The sequence below is a fragment of the Paralichthys olivaceus genome, chromosome 15 (genome assembly GCF_024713975.1).
Source record: "Paralichthys olivaceus isolate ysfri-2021 chromosome 15, ASM2471397v2, whole genome shotgun sequence".
Taxonomy (NCBI): Eukaryota; Metazoa; Chordata; class Actinopteri; order Pleuronectiformes; family Paralichthyidae; genus Paralichthys; species Paralichthys olivaceus.
In genome coordinates this window covers 16,805,001-16,825,020 of record NC_091107.1, presented here as the reverse complement: position 1 = coordinate 16,825,020, position 20,020 = coordinate 16,805,001, and the positions used below count along the sequence as shown (strand labels likewise).

General features: G+C 41.8%; 1 protein-coding gene across 5 annotated transcripts in view; it reads right to left on the bottom strand.

Annotated features, from left to right (window-relative positions):
* Positions 1-1,461: 1,461 nt before the first annotated feature.
* kdm6bb (lysine (K)-specific demethylase 6B, b) overlaps positions 1,462-20,020 on the bottom strand; it is a 21,269-nt gene continuing 2,710 nt past the window's right edge. Inside the window, exons 3-22 of one of the 5 annotated variants that reach the window (XM_020086099.2) lie at positions 17,620-17,675; positions 17,036-17,159; positions 15,954-16,010; positions 15,584-15,803; positions 15,241-15,486; positions 14,979-15,134; positions 14,621-14,899; positions 11,125-13,733; positions 10,888-11,014; positions 10,002-10,107; positions 9,205-9,410; positions 8,343-8,476; positions 8,184-8,252; positions 7,946-8,094; positions 7,129-7,243; positions 6,844-7,031; positions 6,548-6,689; positions 6,320-6,446; positions 5,552-5,722; positions 1,462-4,321 (exon numbers count right to left, since the gene is read on the bottom strand). In XM_020086099.2, coding sequence (XP_019941658.2) covers positions 4,298-4,321; positions 5,552-5,722; positions 6,320-6,446; positions 6,548-6,689; positions 6,844-7,031; positions 7,129-7,243; positions 7,946-8,094; positions 8,184-8,252; positions 8,343-8,476; positions 9,205-9,410; positions 10,002-10,107; positions 10,888-11,014; positions 11,125-13,733; positions 14,621-14,899; positions 14,979-15,134; positions 15,241-15,486; positions 15,584-15,803; positions 15,954-16,010; positions 17,036-17,154 — 5,244 coding nt within the window. In that variant the 5' untranslated portion in view covers positions 17,155-17,159; positions 17,620-17,675 and the 3' untranslated portion in view covers positions 1,462-4,297. Of the gene's footprint in view, positions 4,322-5,551; positions 5,723-6,319; positions 6,447-6,547; positions 6,690-6,843; positions 7,032-7,128; positions 7,244-7,633; positions 7,785-7,945; positions 8,095-8,183; positions 8,488-9,204; positions 9,411-10,001; positions 10,108-10,887; positions 11,015-11,124; positions 13,734-14,620; positions 14,900-14,978; positions 15,135-15,240; positions 15,487-15,583; positions 15,804-15,953; positions 16,011-17,035; positions 17,160-17,279; positions 17,355-17,619; positions 17,676-20,020 lie in introns of those variants that run through there. The other 4 variants (XM_069539782.1, XM_069539781.1, XR_002202674.2 and 1 more) reach the window with 4 other exon arrangements.

The window sequence follows — 20,020 nt, the reverse complement described above, 5'->3', positions numbered from 1 at the left end:
TTGATAAGTTCCAGATCTCCTGGTGGGACTTCATGATTAATGAATCTGTTTTGAAAGTATTGCATGAATAACTGAAAGCCTCCCTTCTTATGCAGCGAAAGTTTAAAAAATGCTGGTGTGAGCACAAAGTGCTAACAGACGTCTGGAGGATTCAGAGTGGAGATTTATGTAAGTTTAACCTGGGACTGAGACAGAAATGTCTCCCACAACCCTCTGCACGTAGGATCCGGAGAGACAAGCCTTATTTTACTTAAACAGCTTCAACTTCATCTATAGTTTATAATGTGTCACAACCCAGACGGTATTATGGGTATTCTTAGATGCTTTTGGTAGATGGTGCCATTTTGAGTGACAGTTTTTCAGTCCTGATGAAGCAACAAAACCCATCAGTTGTTTTCTCCTTGTCCTCTGACAGCGGGTCAAACACTCTGCTCAGCTTTGACAATCTAGGCCTGCCCTGAAATCTCCTGACACTGTGACGACATGGTTGGTGGTGTTGAATTGGTAAAGATGAAATCATAGGCGATAAAGCAGGTTTCTCACACGCTTCCTTCTTATATCTTTAATCTCTACATGCTTCTGGTAATTTTTTGTCCCACCTTGAAAGGAAACAGCTTCTTAGAATTTGGACAGTCGGAGATGTAGCACCATCTTGTGGTTGCAGACAGTCCTTATAGATAGAAATGAAGTGAACACAGACAGACAGATATAAAGATAGATAGAGTTACCTATATACAATGAATGGACCTATACACAGATTCTGTTACCTCAACAGTTAATAACAACATGAAAAAGACTAGTGAGAGGTGGCAGGAGTGCTACTGGTGTCCCTCAAACCCCTGGTGCTCATGGAAGGGAATACATGTCAAAAGATTAGTGGAAAACCTCCGTACAAAGTAATAGCATGAAGAATCCAGGTCCAGGCACTTAAAGTGGTTTGAAAAATTGCCTTTATTTCAATGGGCTTGAAGCATTAAAACACACCAACTTGTATCGGCTTATGCCTTCATCAGGGTGTGGAGCATGAAAATGACTATTGAAGTTTACTTATCATGGAAATATTTGTATTGTTGTTCAACTCGGGTGAAATCTAGTTTGATGCATATCAAGTAGCTGATGGGGCTAAATTTTGCTTTTTCAGAACACCCCATGTTTTTGTCTTGTTTGAGAAGCAATATGGAAATTTGTGTCAAAATCATGCAGCAAAGGTTTTCAAATCGAACTGTGAAATAGAGAAAATGTTGGACCCAACCCATGTTCTGAGAAAAAAGTCAGATCAGCTCTCCTTCCTCGGCTACTGCAGCCCTTATATTATATTTATATATATCATACTGGACACACAAAGGGAGAGCAGGCCTGGATACCTGCGGTGAACTCAGTCAAATCTCGCACTCTCCACAAAGAGAAGAGAAACCAGTGAGACGGTACAGAGGAATTCAGCGGCAAAGACTCATTGTTGAATAATTTATCAAAACATTTTATTTTCTTCAACAACAATACAATTTAAGACAGGTCTGGCTCAGGATTTCTTCTATGTGAGTTCTTTTTGAAAACAATAAGTGCAGCATAAATCAAACAAAGTCAACAGGGAAAAAAAAGAGAGCATCATCACATCCTTCAAATAATATTAATAATGAGGACAAGACACGGAAAAAAACAAAACCCCCCGACGCCATTAAAATGTCACATCCCTAAAAGTCTCTGCAAAAGAGTCAAGAAGTACAACTACGACTAATGCTCATCATAAAACCACTAATGCTTCACAAGATTATGAATTTCATACAATGGAAATAAAGTTAAAAAAGATCTTTTATTTATCTGTGTTATACAGTACGAAGACATCATTCCATTTCCGTTTCTGTTGAAATGGTTCTAAGCACCAACTGGTTGGTTTGAGCTGTATCAGTAACCTATGTTCATACATCATTATATGCTGTTTAATGAGGGGGCATTGAGGCAAGGAGGGGGTCTAGCACCATGAAAATCAAACCACCCCCCTGATTGCACTTCCCCTATCCACACACTGTGATCATACTACACTTTTAGAATACCTTGTAGCCCCTTATCGAGTGAAGCACCCACTGAAATGCAATAAATATATAAGAAAACAACCATGTACAGTATAAATAATGTCACAATTTACAATTTCCCATTTCTCTGTAATCCCAAAAATCAGAAACCCACAACAAAAAGAGGTATAAAAGTGGGAAGAAACTCCCATTGCAGTAATTTCAACTGGAGTGAAACAGGGTGTATTATAATATAGCAACAACAAAAACGAGTGACTGAGGTGGACAAATTTGACCACATACAAATAAGATTTTTGATTGAGAACAAAACTACAGAAGTCTTCTAGTAAACCTGAAAACAGATACAGTATGTACATGAAATGGTGTGCACACACTGATGAGGGAAGGGGGTATGATCCTTAGAGTTGTTGGCGTTAGAGGGGGATTATTTAGAACGGCTGCACAACCTAAGCTGTGAATACACTCCAGTGTGGTACGTGATGATCGGTATGACATGAGGCAAGGAGGGGGTCGAGCACCATGAATATGATTGTATGATAGAAGCTGGAACAGTATTTTGAAGATGAGCTGGAACAATAACTCAGCTAATATGAGCTTATTGCAGTAATAATTGCAAGAGAACTCATTTTGTACATATGCTGATTATAATTACACATCCTTATAAATATTGATTGTTTATGTAATTTATCAAAGAAAAAAGATATGAATGATTGATATATGTTTGTAACATTGTAACTTAAACTAAGCAAATGTAAAATATGACTTGATGACAAAAGCAAATGAACGTACAAACCAGCACCTACAGTAAGTTTACAAATTAAACTGATCAGAAAAATGATGAATGAATGAATCTAATCATATTTGTATTGTTCATATTGACAAATTAGAATTAACTTCATAGGGCTTAACAATGTGTGACATTCTTTGCCCCTAACAACTGTGAGGAAAAACTACCCCCAAAAAAACTAATAAAAACAATTTAACAATTGCATTAAATCCAACAGGGAATAAAAAAAAAATCAGGTTTGGAATTAATAAGACAATGGAGCGTCAACACGATATGAGCTTTACAGGTGAAGGGTTTTTCTAAATGCTGACGAAAAAAAGTTTCTGTCTCATCAGTGGCAGTACACGGAGCCGAGCATCACAGATGGATATTTTGGGGCAAAACAGAAACGCTGCATAACCCCCCCCCTCCCCCGTACCTCATCTATGCACACCATTTATCGCATAAATTCATTCACAATTTACAATTATTTATTTTCTCTGTCATCTACAAACAAGAACATAGCAACAAAAGAGGTATAAAACAGATTGTTTCCTCATTTCCAAAAATAAAAAAACGACACAATGTTTTTTTTCTGCCTTCTGGGTGTATCATCGTAGCAACACCAACACAGTTAGCTGGATTCGTAAAAAAAAAAAGAATTAAAAAATTCAAATTTTCCAACTAAGAATGAAACCATATTAGTCCTCTGGTAAACCCGTATTTTAGAGAAACTGATAAAAGTTTTTGATTAGATTTTTTATATTCACATAAAACCTTATTAGTGTATGTTTAATCCTCTAATTACCTTTCTTCTAAATACTGTTCACAAGGCCAATGTGGTGTACTTCTAGGCTGGTAAAACTTTTTTTTTAAAGTATCTAACAAGCACCTCGAAGAAAAGCACCTCGAAGAGTTTACAGACAGGAGTTACAAATGTCGAGAGTTTACCTGAATAAAGAACAAAAAACAGGAACCAATACGATGCCAAATGTGACAATCAGCTACTTCTCCTGTGAAGCAATTCCCCTGCTGGTACAATAGAATCACAGCAAATTCATGGACATATAGAATAACTAGATTGGTGTAAAAAAGTTCTACTGGATTTGCATAAAAGTACCTGAATTAATACACAGAACTGGCTACTTGACGCTTTTGAATCACAGCAGTGTCCGTTAAATACATCACCTGATTTTCAGTGTTAGCAGTGCTCACATTTTTTTTTCTTTTTGTTGTACGCGTCTGAAATGATTTTCATGAGAAGTACCAGTCTAGTCATTCTATTTTTAAAAAATGCACGTCCAATCAGCAGCTGGTATGGGGAAGACAGTGAGCGAGAGTTGGATTGGCTGGGTATCCATACCTTATTGTGTGATGTAAACAATACTGAGTAAACGTGATTGGCTGATTCAGTGTTTGCAGGAATAGATTGCCTTTGAAGACAACATTTGTGCTGCCATTAGAGTTTTGGTTATGGCTGAAAGACACCGGGGAGGAGTCGTCACTTTGAAAAGGGTGATGGAGCCTGAGGAGGAAGAGAAGAGGAAGAGACAGAGGTCAGCTGATTACCGGAAAATGATGTGTGTTAATATTAACTTATCAATTAGAGATCACTTACCAATTCTAACTATTTAAAAAGTAGAATGGCACAACCCTAGAGACAATAACCTAGTTCCTACTGAGAAGTAAAGGAAATAAGGAAGTTGTCTTGAAGTATGGACTCTGCTGCGTTGCATTCTAGTTTGTTATAAAACACAGTTCTCACCAGTGGAAAATTAAGATCCATACAATGGATGGTTGCAATTATAAAGAAAGTAAAAACAAGAAGATGAAGAACCCATTACATCCTTCCACCAAGTTATGGTGAAACAGAATTTCCCTTAATCCTGCCAACAAAAAGACAAATCAGCCAACAGACACTAGTAAAAGAAAATAAACACTGTGGTGGAGTTATACAAAAAGACAATACGCTGAATATTTCCTTCTGTCCTGAAGTTTGTATTAATGTTACATTGTGATGAAATGTAAACACTAAATTGTGAATGTCACCAATATTGACTTGGTATATGTGGCACTGTGCGGAATCACTTACACTTGACCAAACTTTATAAAAATCCCCTTTCACACACTTGAAATTTGCTCTAGACACAACAGGTAATCTAACATAGTGAACATTTAATTTGCTTTATTGCTTTATGGAAGTTTTATTTTGATTTATCGCAAAAGCCCTCTCTCTGCTGGGGAGCTTATTAGTCTGCAGCCATGTAAGAAAGTTAAAAACAGAAATTCAGAGAAAGTGTGAAACGATGCAATATAAATGTTTCTTGTACCAAAGGGGATGTTGTGCGAGAAGGTATATCTTAAGTCTTTTTTAAAGATTAGGAACTAAGAGGCGCCCTTATTGCAGCTACAGTATAAATAAATAAAATAAAATAAAATAAAGTAAACTTCAGCAACTAATAAATGCATCTGAGTGTTTATTAAAATACATAAGGCAAGACTCATTTCTACATTGTCCTTAAATGAACTGATGGGAACTTCCTGCCTGGAAGACTGGAAATCAATATTACATTTTACAGTAAATCCCGCAGCATAATGGCTTAGGAAAATAAACGAGCATAGCATTAAGTTGATGTGAATGTTTTGTAATTAAATATATCTGTGTGATGAGCATCTGTGTGTGTGTCAGGTATTTTTTGCCATATCTGAAGTGTTCAATGTTACTGCATGGGATCAGTGAGAAGGTGAGACTGACCAGAGTGAAGCTGTCGTAGGTTTTCGTCAGCTCCTCCATTCGATACTGTTCCAGCACCACGACTCCTGCCAGGGTCGGGCTCTTAGCTCGGGCACAGTCCTCACAGTGCACCACGTAGGTCTTCTTACTGCTGCTGTCGCTGGTCACGAAGAGCAGGTCAAACACCTCCACCTGGACATCAACACATGTGTGATGCATCTACACCACATGCACAAACGCACAATTCACTGAACTGGTGCAGATCCCGGTCTAAACCCGGTCTATTCCTGTTGGGAATGGGCTGTTTGTTTGGCCTGTGGCGATGCTTGTTGCACCTTTTTGTAAAAGTGACCTGAAGTAATTGAGCTGTGGCAAGTTGGGATGGATTGCAGGACTCAGAACCCTGAAGCTGGCCCACCACCCAAAGAGCTGTTCACCTAAAGTTCAACAAAGCTCAGTACACAGAACCCTGAACTGGAAAATCAGTTATCGTTGTCCTGAATGCACTTTTATCTTTATCGACAACGTCACTTACGTTGATGAGTACCAGCCGCTGCTGCTACAGAGTTGCTGATGGCATGTTTATTCAAAGTTTATTAATAAAAGAACACATCACGTGTTGAAATTGCACCAAATTGGACACTGCACTTCCTTGGGCCCTAAACAATACACATGCCAAGTGTGAGCCAGTAAGATGAATGGTTCTCCAGCTATGTGTTCCACATTATTAGATTAGGTAAGATAGATAGATGGATGACAGTGAGAGACCGGGGGGGAGGAGTAACTCACATCACACTCGTTGCAGTAGTATGCCGGCTCATCCTTCACGCGGCTCTGGTAGGAGATCTTCTTCCCTGCAGCCACCAGCTGTTCTCTTAGAATCTGGATGTGCTTAATAGACTGCATCAGGCAGTGTCTGAGAGAGAGTGGAAAGTAAATATAAAAACAAACAAACACACACACACACACACACACACACACACACACACACACACAGAACTCAGAGACAGATCTTACTTGATCATCTTGAATGTTTCCTGATCATTGATCTTGATGGTTCGAGCCACATTCCAGGAAACGTGGATCATGGGAACGATTGACTTAACCTTCTTCACCTCGTTCCACTCAAAGCGCTCCAGGGCGAGTTGATACTGGTATGCTGTGCGAGGAGAGAACACAAACAGTGGTGAGGCTGAACACGGGCAGCGCATTAAAAACAGCATATAATATATATACGAGACAAAGAGCAACAAATTCTTATATTGTTTCAAGCTGCAGTTTCAAATGAGCTGTTCTTCCTCGTCGTAACTTACAGTTGAGTGGTCCCACATTCCAGGCGATGTTGTTGCACCAGCCCACGGCCTGGACCCAGTGCACAGTCCCTGCATTGATCCACACCAGGTCGCCCGGCCTCTGGATGAAGCGGTACACAGGGATGTTGGAGCTGTAGAGGTCCTCCAGCACTGGCCACCAGGACCCTGTGAGGTAATCTACCCCATGCCTGAGCGGAAACAGTTGGCAGCAGTGCATGTTAGCATGCACACACACTAATATTTACCACTGCGTCATTTGTTAAATCAAACCGCCCCATCACTCACTTCTCACAGAATCTGTTGATATCTTCCCAGTAATGCTCGTGGACGGCAAACCACTCGCAGTCACCAGGTCCAATGTTGATGTTGACGGAGCAGAAATTGTTGTTCTCTTGGTGACCTGGTAATAAATGCAAAGTTTGTGAATTCAAAAGTTTGCAACGTCAAAACAGGCGTGCTAATAAAATCTGAGCATTACTATACATACACATTAGAAACCAGAGGTGGCAAAATAACACACATTCTTTACAGTTAGTTGTCTTAAAGAGTTAAAGTATAAAAGTAGAAGCTCTAAAATTTAATCAAGAGGATCATTTCTAACAGCTGTATCTGTCCAAAGCAAACTGATATAAATCAAAGACTATTTAACTTAAACCACTCACACTCATAAAATACAATAAACTAAAAACAGGTTGAAGCAAAAAATGATTTGCGAGCCTGAAGAATTACCCAGGATGAAATGTATACAGTATTTAATCAAGTTCCTTAATTTGAATAAGGCAAGGTTACATCTGTTGTGTGTGACTGGCACTTCAAGGAATCGTCTTCTCTATGTTACTGTCCATTTAGAGTTGACATCTGTCTCGATGTTGGGAAGTCGGCATTCGATGATGCAAAAATGGATAATTCCCATCAAATGCATTAAAACAAAAATAATGAGCCTGTTTTGAAAATTTAAGGAGTAGAAACACAGATATTTGTTTTAAAATGTAGAGAGTAAAAAGTAAAAATCTTCAGAATATTAAATACTCATTACATTAAATGTAAAGTAAGTAAGTGAATAAAGTATTTGTACTTCCCACTTCACACAACATACACTCACCTGGGGTGCGGCTGCCCGGCACCTTCATGTAGAGCTGGACAGTGTTCATGCCCAGGATGGTGTGACCGACATGACTGAGCATGTTGTTGCTGGACTCCACTCTCATGAAGGCCGGCAGCTTCAGCAGCTCCTGCAGCTGGGGCTTCCACCTTATTAAAGAAAAACATGAGGGGTCATGTGAAACAACAATAACCCGAGGGGGCTCATGCTAGAGCGGGCAGATTTACAATAATCTCACCTTTTAGGGTCTGAGAGATCAATATTGGTCCCAAATTTAATGATCTTTCCAGCAGATTTCTGCTCTGAGCTGGAAGGAGAGAACAGAGTCTGAGGTGAGTAATGTTCAAAACAGTGAAACAGTGAATTCAGTACAGACAAAGCACAGTTTCGAGCTAACCTGGGCGTGCTGATGGCAGTTGAGGGGGGACCTCCTTTACTGTTGGCTAACATCAGGACAGCTTTTGCGGCAGCTGATTGGTCTGAGCTCTTGGTTTGCTCTCCTTCATCTTCATTCTCGCTCTCCTTCTCCTCCTATAACACATCTACATGAGCTTAGCTGACAGGTTCTCACCATGAACAGTGGCTTTAGTAAATGCTTTAAAAGTTTTATATTTGCTTCTTTTAGGCACAATGGTCATTAAACCTCTATCTTCAGGTTTGGTTTTGCAAGTGTCCCGTTTAGGGATGGTGGGTATGTTTTTGAGCGTGGACTCTCAGTTTGAGAGCAGGAATTATTGATTTCACTTTCAGATTTTTTCTCACTCAAAAATAATACACAAAAATGTCCCACCATCATTGGGGGTGCATTGGATTTACCCGATTTATTGTATATGCCATTAACCTGGTAACAGTAACCGCCCATACAGGACTCTTAACAGGACTATTTCACTTGTCATTATTAAACCTGGCAAGCAAAGCCAATCTAAACATAAAAGGGCCTATGTGATTATGAGCACAGGGTTTTGAGTGAAAGCAATACCAAATCCGAAAGTGAATGATCAAAGCAAATCCGTCCACCATACACACACACACACTACTTTTGCAAATATATTGAAATTACTTGAAATTATGGAACCATGACGTGGAAATTTCAAGAAAATGTATGAATTCCACAAATTCTTTTCAATCACTTGTACGTGTCTCTTAAGACCTTTGTTCACAGGTGTGGTTCTTGAATGTAAAGCACACTCTCCAGGTTTCAGATAAGTCTTAATACAAGTGTGTGTGTGCATACTTATGCGATGAGGGAAAATGTCTACCTGCAAGCTCTCCTGGAAGCTGGAGGCCTGGTACTGGGCGTATTTGGCGATGGTGGTGTGTGAGCGGCTGCTTTCGCAGGGCCAAGTTTGCGCCGAGCCGTTGGTATCCCAGTTCTCATCAGCAGGCTGCTGCACCTGAGTCCTCACTTCCACTGCATGTTCTGCATTGGCCTCCACAAGAGATTTGGTGGAGAACAGACCAAGGTCTGCAAGAAGGCGAGAACAGAGATAAAGCAAATTCAAAACACACTGAAACATGTAAATGCATTCAAACACCAATTCTTGATATGGTTTCCCAGTAGCCCTATCAATGTTAAGGTTAAGCAAACGTGGTCTGAATTCAAATATGGATCATAAAGACATGTGATCTGTTCTATGTTTGTGACATAAGACTGGTGACAGTTATTTAAGATACAGCAGCAGTGCTCAGAACCAGCCTCGGCCTTTAGGCTAGTTTCTAAAATCTTTATTTGCAAAAGAGAGAAAAGAAAAGATGCAGCATCCGCATCAAACATAATGAGGAGAAAGTGTTGTCAAAAGAGCCCACATGTTTCTATATAATATCAATATCTATAGACATTTCACATTTCTATACAGTCCACACACTGCACATCTATAATAATTACAAATGCTGCATGTAGTTGAGCTGTACGAAGAAGCCCTGTTTTCACCAAACAATAAACAGAGACTCCTTATTAAAAGTGATGTTTTACTTATCAACGACTAATCCTGCTGGGCTAAATAGAGTAATTGGAGTGCAGTAAAGTAGCTGAGATGAGTGTGGTAGAAAGACTTACTGAGGCGGAGGGAGCCAGCAAGACCTCTGATGACAGTGACAGCATTTTTGGGGTCAGTGCAGAACTGAAGCAGAACTGGAGAGAAGGCGTCCCTCTTACTCTCCAACTGCAAACACAACACAGTGAACGCAGTAAAAAGGGATCAATGTATGTGTCTTTGGAGCAATTGAAAAACACAGTTTAAAGGATATGTCATGAAACAAGATATGATAAAGGCACTTCTCTCTGCTGCCATCGGTTCAATGATTCTCATTCAAGTGAATTCAAATGACGCAAATCATTATGATCGTTAAAAGAGCTGTTATCCATAAAAAATAAGCATCTGACGCAATGCTAGCAGCTCTGCGAAACTGTGTTTAGTCATGAGAAAATATATCAAACAACTAAAATGTTGGAATGCCTGTTCCTAATTTTATGGCAATAAATCCATCCCTCTGAACCACAAATCTATCTATCTATTAATTCCAGGAATCTCTATCTATCTATCTTCGGGTTTGCCTGCAGCTGATAGCTCAAAAGCTGCTCATCTTATTTGCTCCACACTTGGCATGTGTATTATTGGCGGCCAAGCAAGATGCAAGCGTTCAGGGCATACCGAGTCAAGCTTCACCAAACTTTGAAAAAACAGGTGAACAGCTCTTTGTGCAGCAGTGGTGACCCAGCGTCAGGTTCTGCAGACCGAGTCCAGCAGCCGCTCTTTACTTTGCAGCTCAGGGCACTTTTACAGTTTCAGAAAGAAAGCTGCAAACAGCATCAACACAGGCCAAGCAAACAGACAGCTTCAGAACAGGCACTGCACTAGTGCCCGCATGGTTAAAAACAAGAATTTAGGAGTCAATATTTGATAATGTTACAAGTTAGGCTGAGCTACTTTGTGTGGACTCACGTAGATACTTGGTGTCGGAGGGTTGAGCTTTTCTCGAGGAATGGGCGTGTTGACGGCAATGTTAGGTTTAACGGAAAATGAGGAAAGCAGGTATGACTCCTTGAACTTCCCCTTCACCCTCGTCCCCCTGGAAAAAACAACACAATAAAACACTTCAGTCAGCAAGACACCTACCTCTGAAATGTTCCCATCACAATCCCCACCAGGCAAGGAGCATCTTTCTTTCCAAGCACTTACTTGCAGGCTCTGATCACTTCTGTTGCCGTGTTGTCGATGTTGATCTTTGAAAGTGGGACTCTTTGCTCCTCCACCTCTGAAATGTTGAACGTTTGTCTTCCAGCGCTCTCCACTTTGATCAGGAGGATCTTTAGCTCCTTACATAAGCCCATGGACAGCGCCTTCAGTTTCAGTGGATCGACTGGAGCTAACGAGCGGGGAGGTTTGCTTGCTGGTGTTGAGACGCATAGTTTGGATGTATTGATTGTTAAAGTTGACGCTGCGTTTGGAGTCTTGGTCTCTGTGTTTCTAGCTGCGGAGGATTTCTTGTTTTCTAACTCAGGGACCACTTCCTTCTTCTCCTCTGTTTCTACCTTGACCTCAGCGCTCCCAGTGTCTTCCTTTTCTCTCTGGATGTCCTTACCGCGTGGGGATTGATTTTCCTGAAAAATCTGGCCCTTCCTACTATCTTTGAGAGGTCTGGGTGAGCTTCTGGAGATGCCTCTCTCCAAGGATGAAACAGCCTTCTCTTCCGAATCCTGAACTTCATTTACTTTGTTTTTGAGACAGATGACACTGCTTTCCTTTGTCTTTATCTTAATCTTGATCTCTCCTTCTTTTCCTCTGCCCTTATCATTTTGTTTTCTTTTTCTGTCTGCACATCTGTGTTCAGGCTCCTTGGTTCGTCCTCTCTCTTCCTTGGTGGAAACTTTGAGAAGGCTGGTGAGAGAGGCTGTATCTGTGGTGGTCACTCTCAGCTCTGCACTCAGTGACCCATCTAGAAGAGATGAGTCAATTCTCTCAGGGAGGATCTCGGTATCTTTACCTTCTTGTTTCACTTTCACAACTGTCTCAGGCTCCTGCACTGGGGTGTCTGCGGCAGGCTCAGTTCTCAGCTCTGTCGGACTGTGGGATTTCACAAGCGAGTGTGAGGTAGTGTGAGTTGGTGGTTTGATATTAGCAGGTTTAGAGGATGCTATGGGATCTGACTTGGGGGAGAAATCGTGAGGCTCCTGGCAGTGTATATCTGGCCCAAATGCAAGAGAAGAGGAGTACTTCACCCCTCTTGCAGTGCTGTCTGGAGGGCCACCAAATGGACCACCTCGACACGAGACCCTCTGGCCTCCGAGGAAGGTGGCCAGGCTCTTGAAGACGTCGTCCAGCCCTGCTTTATGGTGGCAAAGCTCACTGAGTAGAGAGCCAGATGTTTCCCCACTGCTATCCACGTCTTCTTTTGTTTCTTCCTCGGCAACTTTGGTTGGACAAGGCAGATCGCAGATTTCAGACTTGTCGCTGTTGTCGGCTCGTAAACTTTCACAAGGTTCCTTTTCTATATCATCAGAACTGTCGTTGTCTACAGGGGGAGGAGAGAAGCACTGAGTAGGGCTGGGCTGGAGGACAGGTCGACTTATCACTCCCTTTTCTAACTCATCCTCATCCTCTTCCAGACTCGATACTGGAGAGCCCTGCCAGCTCAGAACAGGAGGAGTGTTCGCAAGATTGTCTCCCATTTCCCTCAAATGTCCCATCACCGCCACGGGCTGGAGGTCTGGGGCATTGAGAACACCTCTCTGCCCGCCGTCTTTGCCGTGGATGGGCTTCTCTACGCTCACGGAACACGCTGCACTGAGAGGTGCTAAGGCTTTAAACAAAAGTGAAGGGAGTGTATCGTCAGGCTTTCCTTTTGGTCTGCAGTACGACTGCGATGAGACGATGGTGGGCCTCTTGCTGGTCTGGTTGGCGCTGGCTTTCCTGGGAGACGTCATTGGTAGATTCTTGACAGGGAGCTTCTGAGGACCGCTGTTCTTTTTGGACAGTTTATGATTTTCAGATTTTAAGGGCAGCTGTTGTGAAGTGCATTTAGAATGAGGAGTATTTGCAAACGGCCTGTGTGTCCCCTCCGCTCGTTCACTCCTCGCCCTGTGCTTGTGTTTGGGTGTTGACTGTTGACTCTCTGGGGTCAGAGTCTCCATCCTACTCACTTTTCCCTCTGCTGAAGCAGAGATGGAGGTGGACATGTCCCTTTTTGTGATTTTCAAGCCTAACTTTACCTCCCTTTTGTCTGCTTTATCTCTTTTCCTTTTTCGCTCACCCAGCCTTTTGTCCTCTTTTTTCTTCCGCCGCTTTCTTTCTTCGCCTTTTCTGCTCATTTTAACAATATCCCCTTTTCTCTCTTTCTTCTCCAGCTTATCTTTTTGTTTGCACTCAGGTTTTGTGTGTTGTTCCAGCTCCTTATCAAGCTTGTTTGCTCTCGATCTGCTGTGGGGGAGCTGTCGTGAGCAGAGCGGCTGTGAAGTCTTTCTGTACTTGACGTCTGAAAACCTGGATTTTGGACCACTGTGGGATGTAAGGGATGTCGTGGATGTCAGGCCAGGTCTGCTTGTGTGAGGGGGACTTCCATGGAGTTTCTGCTCTCCACTGAGGCCGGGACTACACTGACGAATAATTGATGGATCTTTTCGGCCAATAGGCACTGTGTATGAAGAACTAGAGAGAGCACATGGACTGCTGGCAGTGGACCCTTCATCTTTAGGGCTGCAGAGGAGGGATGAATAAGGAGAGCCTGCACCAGAAAAATGGGGGAGGGCTGGATCCCTTAAAATGCTTCTCTGATGAGTGCGTTGAGGTTCCTGAAAAGTTAATATTAAATCCAATTAGACTGCGGTTCAGGCATACAACTCTCAATGAGACATATTGACACAGTGGCCATCTTCCTTTGACATAAACCATATAAACACAGAGAATCGCACAAAGTGTTTTCTTTTCACTGTTTCCCAACTGATCAGCAACTGAATAGACGATGGATAGTTAAGCTCTGTTTCACAGTAAACAACATATTTGATATCTCATCAGCTCATTGGACAACAGCATACAACCAATTCCTAGCCATGAGGGCTGATTTATACTAAAATATCAATGCATATCTTGGACAATTTTATTAAGGCTTTAAGGAAAAATGTATGTAAGCAAGCTAGCAATGTAACATTAATGTCTTTCTACCTGATCTCAGAAATATTCTGGTTAAATCCGTAGCTTTGTGTCACATTCTGCTCACTGGAACACATTTCTGGGTAATATTCACACTGTTTACATCCACCTAGCATTAGATTACAAGCTTGATTTCAGGGCATTTTACTTCCAGGCTCTGGTGTCCCAGAGGTGCATCAATATGTTTCAGGATCAAAAATTGGCTTTCCTTTTGTATCAAATAATATCCTATCTCTGGATACTTGTCTTTTCAGTAGCTGATCAGTCAGGGACCTGTGAAATGAAAACAGTTTGTCTGATTCTCTGTGTTTAAATGACATATAAACCAGGATCACAGCAGCACAACATTATTCTGTTGATAGCAATATTTGAGCTGACTGTCATAAAATATGTTATGCTGATATTAATATCTTTACAGATAGAAATATAATATAATATAATCTACTAAAACTGCCCTAAACAAACTGCACCAACATTGATTCAGATGTAAAATAACTGTGTTCATGCTGTTTAAGTGTTTATTTCTTACTGTGCTTTGTTTGTGGTGATGGCTCCGTGAGTCCTCTGGAGGGTGTAGTGGCGGGTTGTGCTGTGGAGCTCTGGGGTGGCCTGTGTGCCGTTGGTAGTGGTAATGATGGTTTTGGTGGCTGTAAGGCACACGGGTGTGGTCTGCTGGTGAAGACAGGTTTTTCCGCTCGACCTTCCCTCTGCTTCCGTGATGTGGTGGTCTGCTGCCACAACTCTGGTTTAGAGCTGCCGGGTTATTGTTATTGTAGCCATGTCCTCCAGCTCGAAGTTTAGAGGTTTCCTGTGGAGTAGAAATCAAATACTCCACATTTTTGCATATCTGTAATTTTCAGTCTTCATCCACAGATGATAGAACCGACCTGTTGCTGTGTTGCTGAGGTCCTGTGGTCAGAGTGGTGGCAAGGACCCACCCTGTCGTTGAGAGGCTTCCAGTCATCTTGGTGACGGTGGTGGTGGCGAGGTGGTGATGGGGCATGGGCAACTAAAGGTAAATGTCTTGATCCAGGATGAGATGACTGAACAGAGAAGCATAGATATCCTGTAATACTAGATGGGGTTATACCAACGGGTGGTGCTGTTGCACAGAAATAAAATGTGATTTACTAAGTCAAGAAACTTTACCTGATCAGGACCAGAGTCCCTTCTCCTCTTAGCAGGACACTCTTCCCTTGGAGATAAAGGGTGTGGTGGGGGTGGACTGTGCTGGTGTAACTGGTCTCGCCGCTGATGGTGGGCCGGTCGTTTCCAGGGCCCAGGTCTGTTGTTCATCATCCTGCCTGGGAAGCTCCTGTGACAGTCTGAGGGGGCCCATCTCTCTGGCGGAGACTGGAGCTCTCTGTTGTTGCGATGAAGGCGAGGACCCCCATGCTAACATACAACCACAATCAGAAAGTCAAACGATGACACACTTGTAGCTCCATCAACAATATCAAAGATAATATCGTTCCTGATCGGCAGGGCTCACCACAGAGTTGCTGACGTTATTGTCCCAGGTTGCGTAGCGCTCTCCGGCTGCGGTTGGATAACCATTGTTGTTGGCAGTTCGGTTGTGGAATGAGCGCGAGGAGTTGTGATGCCAGTTCTGGGCTTCAAACAGCTGCTCTTTGCCATCCCATAGACGTGGTTGCTGTCTGTGCCCCTTTGAGAGACCTTTGTCCTGAACATGGTTGACTGTTCTCTCCCCCCTATGAAGAGCACCAAATTAACTTAGCAGCAAGTACTTCAAATAATGGTGCCACAGCACAAATGGGACTTCATACATCAAGTGAGTATGCCTATCAAGTTTTGTACTGCTCTGATTATATAAACTATTATAAATAAACTGTTTCACTCACCTGTTATAGAGACGACTTGATGGTGAATGATGTGATTGATTGCGCCCTCCTTGGCATCTGTAATATTAGACGATCATGTGATGATATCACAAATCTGAGAGCCTTCTTGCTACGTATCTTGCAACAAGTCAAACTTGCTTGTTTCTTCCTGACTGTTGATTTCTCTTTATGATCATTCTTTGAATCTCTGAGTCAAGCATAACTCAGTGGTGATGGGATCATCTCTTTAACGGTAGCGAGTCATGAACCATCATAGATATCAAACTGTAAAGGAGGAATTTCTCTCTGACTCGATAACCGCTCACTCAGTTGAGTCAATGAGACTCGACTTAAGTTTTTAAATGAACTTGATTCCTCAATATTTGACATTGGTTCATTTCCTCTACTTTAAATAAGGTATATATTGTATATTAAAGTCTAATTAGACATTTAACCGACCTATAGTACATGTACATGTCAGAGTTTTGTACAAAGTTTTTTTTTTCCAAAATTATCAAAATAATCATTAGAGTTTCGTGTCTCTTTGAGAGTCACAATTGTTTCTGTTTCCAAAAGCCACAACCTGACACACATTCCTTGCAGTTAAAACCTCCACCTGCTGGAGTTACGTTGAGGTTTTTCTCTCAGCTGCAGCTTGAAAAACGTTATGGTTACGTTCACCACAGTCGTGCTTGTTTAAACTGCACAGATGGGCTCACACTCACTGCTGCATCACATTTTCAGTTAATCAGCCGGGAACATGAAAGGGTGCTTATCTTAAATCAACCCAGACAACAAAGGCTCGAGTCCCACCTGCTGAAATGACCCTCGCTGGGGCAGTTCACCCTCACTCCCAGTCTCCCACTGAGCTTAATTTGTTTTCAGGAGGGCTTCAGCCTTTTTTTGGCACTTTTTAGCTGATCTTCACAACGTAAGAACATAATCCATGATCAGTAAAGACATAAAATAGGTTATTTTCACTGCATGTGAAACATATATGTGCCCCTGTGAATGGGCTGCTGCACTTTCAGAAATTAAATGACGACACTCTGTGGAAACACTCATATTTTTTTTTACATATGTTGATGGTGCTGCTGACTGACCTGTTTGTGTGGCTCCAGAGGTGACTGTTCACAGGAGCCCATTGTCCTCTGTTAGGACCTCCAGCTGGATAGGAGTCCCATGTGTTACGGCCAGAGTACAGCTCTGCTGGGTGATACATGCAGCCTGTAACACAGACGTGGTTTCATGTGTATGATGTTATGTTGTTAATAATTAAACAGAAAAAATCTCATTCATTGTAAGTCTGAGAAGTAGAAGCGGAAGTCTTTAGTTCGTAATTCTTACCCTTACACAATGTGGAACAACATCAAGCTGTAGTTTCAGTTTCTGAATTTAAACTCTTCAACTCGCTGAATTATTCTACAAGGGAAAAAAAGCCCTTAAATGGACTAATCCCTTATCAATTAAAGTAAAATACTTCAGTATAAATTACAGATGAACTCATGCAGGCTTATATTTGGGGTTTGAGGACAAGTCAGTAGTGAAAACCAATTATCTATGTACATTTTTACTTCTGTGATACTGTAAAGTATTGTGGTGCACATAGTGTATAATTGCATTTGAATAGACAGACAGACACACACACGTGCAAACAGACAGACATAGAGACATGTTGTGTAGTTACCAGTATTGGTCTGTGTTTGGGAGGCCCTCCACTTCACACCTGAGAGCAAAACAGGCCTGTGGACAAGACACATGGTTGAGAGATAAATTCTGTCTATGACTAGAGAGAGAGAGAGATATGAACATGACATGTATTTAAAACATGTCTTCACAATAACTTCTTTTCTTCTGGCTTACATCGTCGCTGTGATTGACATCAGCACCAAAGCGTCACTTATTTGTGTATCTTTAAAGAAAATGTGATTTTCCTGGTGCTGTATTTTCTGCTGCACTGTGTCTGCTCAGAGGTCCTATCATCAGGCAGCCAGAGCTGCATTGTGCATTTAGTCTCTCTCTAATCCCTACTTCCCAGCAGCCACCACAGCCAGTGGCCATTCAGTGATGGAAACACATGGCAGGAAATACGAGGGACTGTGGCAACCTCCCTTTAAGAAGAAAGAAAAAAACCATCATGGCAAGGAGTGCTGCTATAGAATTGATCTTTCCCCATGAGCCCTGATTTCTTAGTTCTCAGAGAGAGTTGGGTTTTCAAATCAACACTGAAGCTCCATCTTCTCCATCTATGTTTATTCCTTTCACTTGCTTCAAGTAAAGAAACTTCCAGAGGCACAGTGACTTCCTGCTGAGAACTGCACCACCTTATCAGCTCAGGTGTTCAGGTCAGGCTGGTTGTGTCTCTGCAGAAATCCCTGTTGTTCTCACTCTCATTTTTATTTTATCTTCCCTCTGTTGAAAACAGAATTGTTTCTTCAACCTCTCCAGTCTTACTGTCTATACTGCTGCTGCCAAACACTTCAGCACTGAGTTTGCAGGTCAGTGTTGCATGCTGAAGGGAGCACTGCTGCACACAGATAGGCTGCACCTCTACATGCATTCATTTGACCACTTACCATGTGATACATGTTTTTTTAATCACTCTGCAGGTTTGTTCCATAAGGCAGGACTTATAGTTGTGCTACAATAACCTCTCTGTGAGTGAGTGAGCCACATGTAAGTGAGCAGCCTCTGTGAGCATCCATCTCCAACCAGTTGCTAGAGCAACTGAAGCCAGACAGTTCTTACTGCCGTGGCTTTAGGCTTTTTGGAGTCAGCTGCATGGAGATTTATTTTTAGAGCAGAAGGAAGACATGACATCCTGCATGTACATGCAATGTTCACTACTGCATAGGGTCAAGTAAAATAAGGACTCTACCCTCACATAGAGCACAGTATTCAATCACTGGCTATATGAATATGTACAATAGATTTAAAAAAATGTTGTGTTGTGTTCCATTAAAATCTGTTTCTCTATGTTTTCTTTAATCTTCCAATACAATCTTTATCATCACCTCTGCCAAGGTCTGTTTGTTTGTAAGTTTGTATGTTTCTTTATTTGTTTGTAAGCAACATTATACAAAAACTACTGGAGGGATTGTCACAAAAAATTGTAGAAAGATGCGATATGGGTCTAAGAAGGTTCTGTTGAATTTTAGTGCAGATCCGGAACAGTATTTTCTTCATGAAAGAAAATGGTGGATGTTTAGGGGACCTAGATTCATGAGTGTGTGAAAATTGGTGCAGAGATGGATCTATAGGGAATCAAATGTGGTTTCATACCCTCTACTGAGAACCATTCTAGATGTAGAATACTTTGCTTTCTTTGCTCAGGGTCTTGGTTGGATCAATTTATTATTCCATGTTTGGATTCGTGTCCCAAAATGGCAGCTTATGCTTCTATCACATCACTGTCAATCATCTGCTGTGTGACAGTCATTGTCATTTAATTCATGCTAATGAAAAAAACTTGCTTTCACTGTTCATGCAACATTAAAAATGTTTCGCTCAGCCAAGAAAGGACACACCTCAGCATGCTTCAACCAAGAGCTTTGTAACACACACACACACACAGCAAATATAGAACATCTGATGCAGACCCTCCCTGTTGCACACACACTTTTGTTACACTGCACCGCAGGGGAGCTGTCAGTCACCAGCAGCTTACATCTCACTCTATACACAACAATGGCCCAGATGCTCCAATATTTAACCCCTTCGTGAAGGGGTCATTTGCAACATCTGGAATTCGGCAGAGAGGTACGATGATGTCATGTGCAAAAGGGTTTCTGTTGTTTCTGTTTCTGTGGGCTTTGTGTCGTTCCTTCACAGTGAGATGTGCAGAACAAACAGTGCAGAGTTGTAATGTAAAAGCAGCATGAGGGCACTTTTTTAAAATACTACACTTCTGTTTCTAACTTGCATGCTATTATGTGTGTGTGTGTGTGTGTGTGTGTGTGGTCCAGGTATTACTCATGTTGTGGGGACCTAAATCTGTTTTGAAAGTCACAGTTTGGGGACTTGTCTTCCTAATGGGGACACAAATCAAGTCCCCATAATCATGAAACGTTAAGGTTAAGACATGTTTT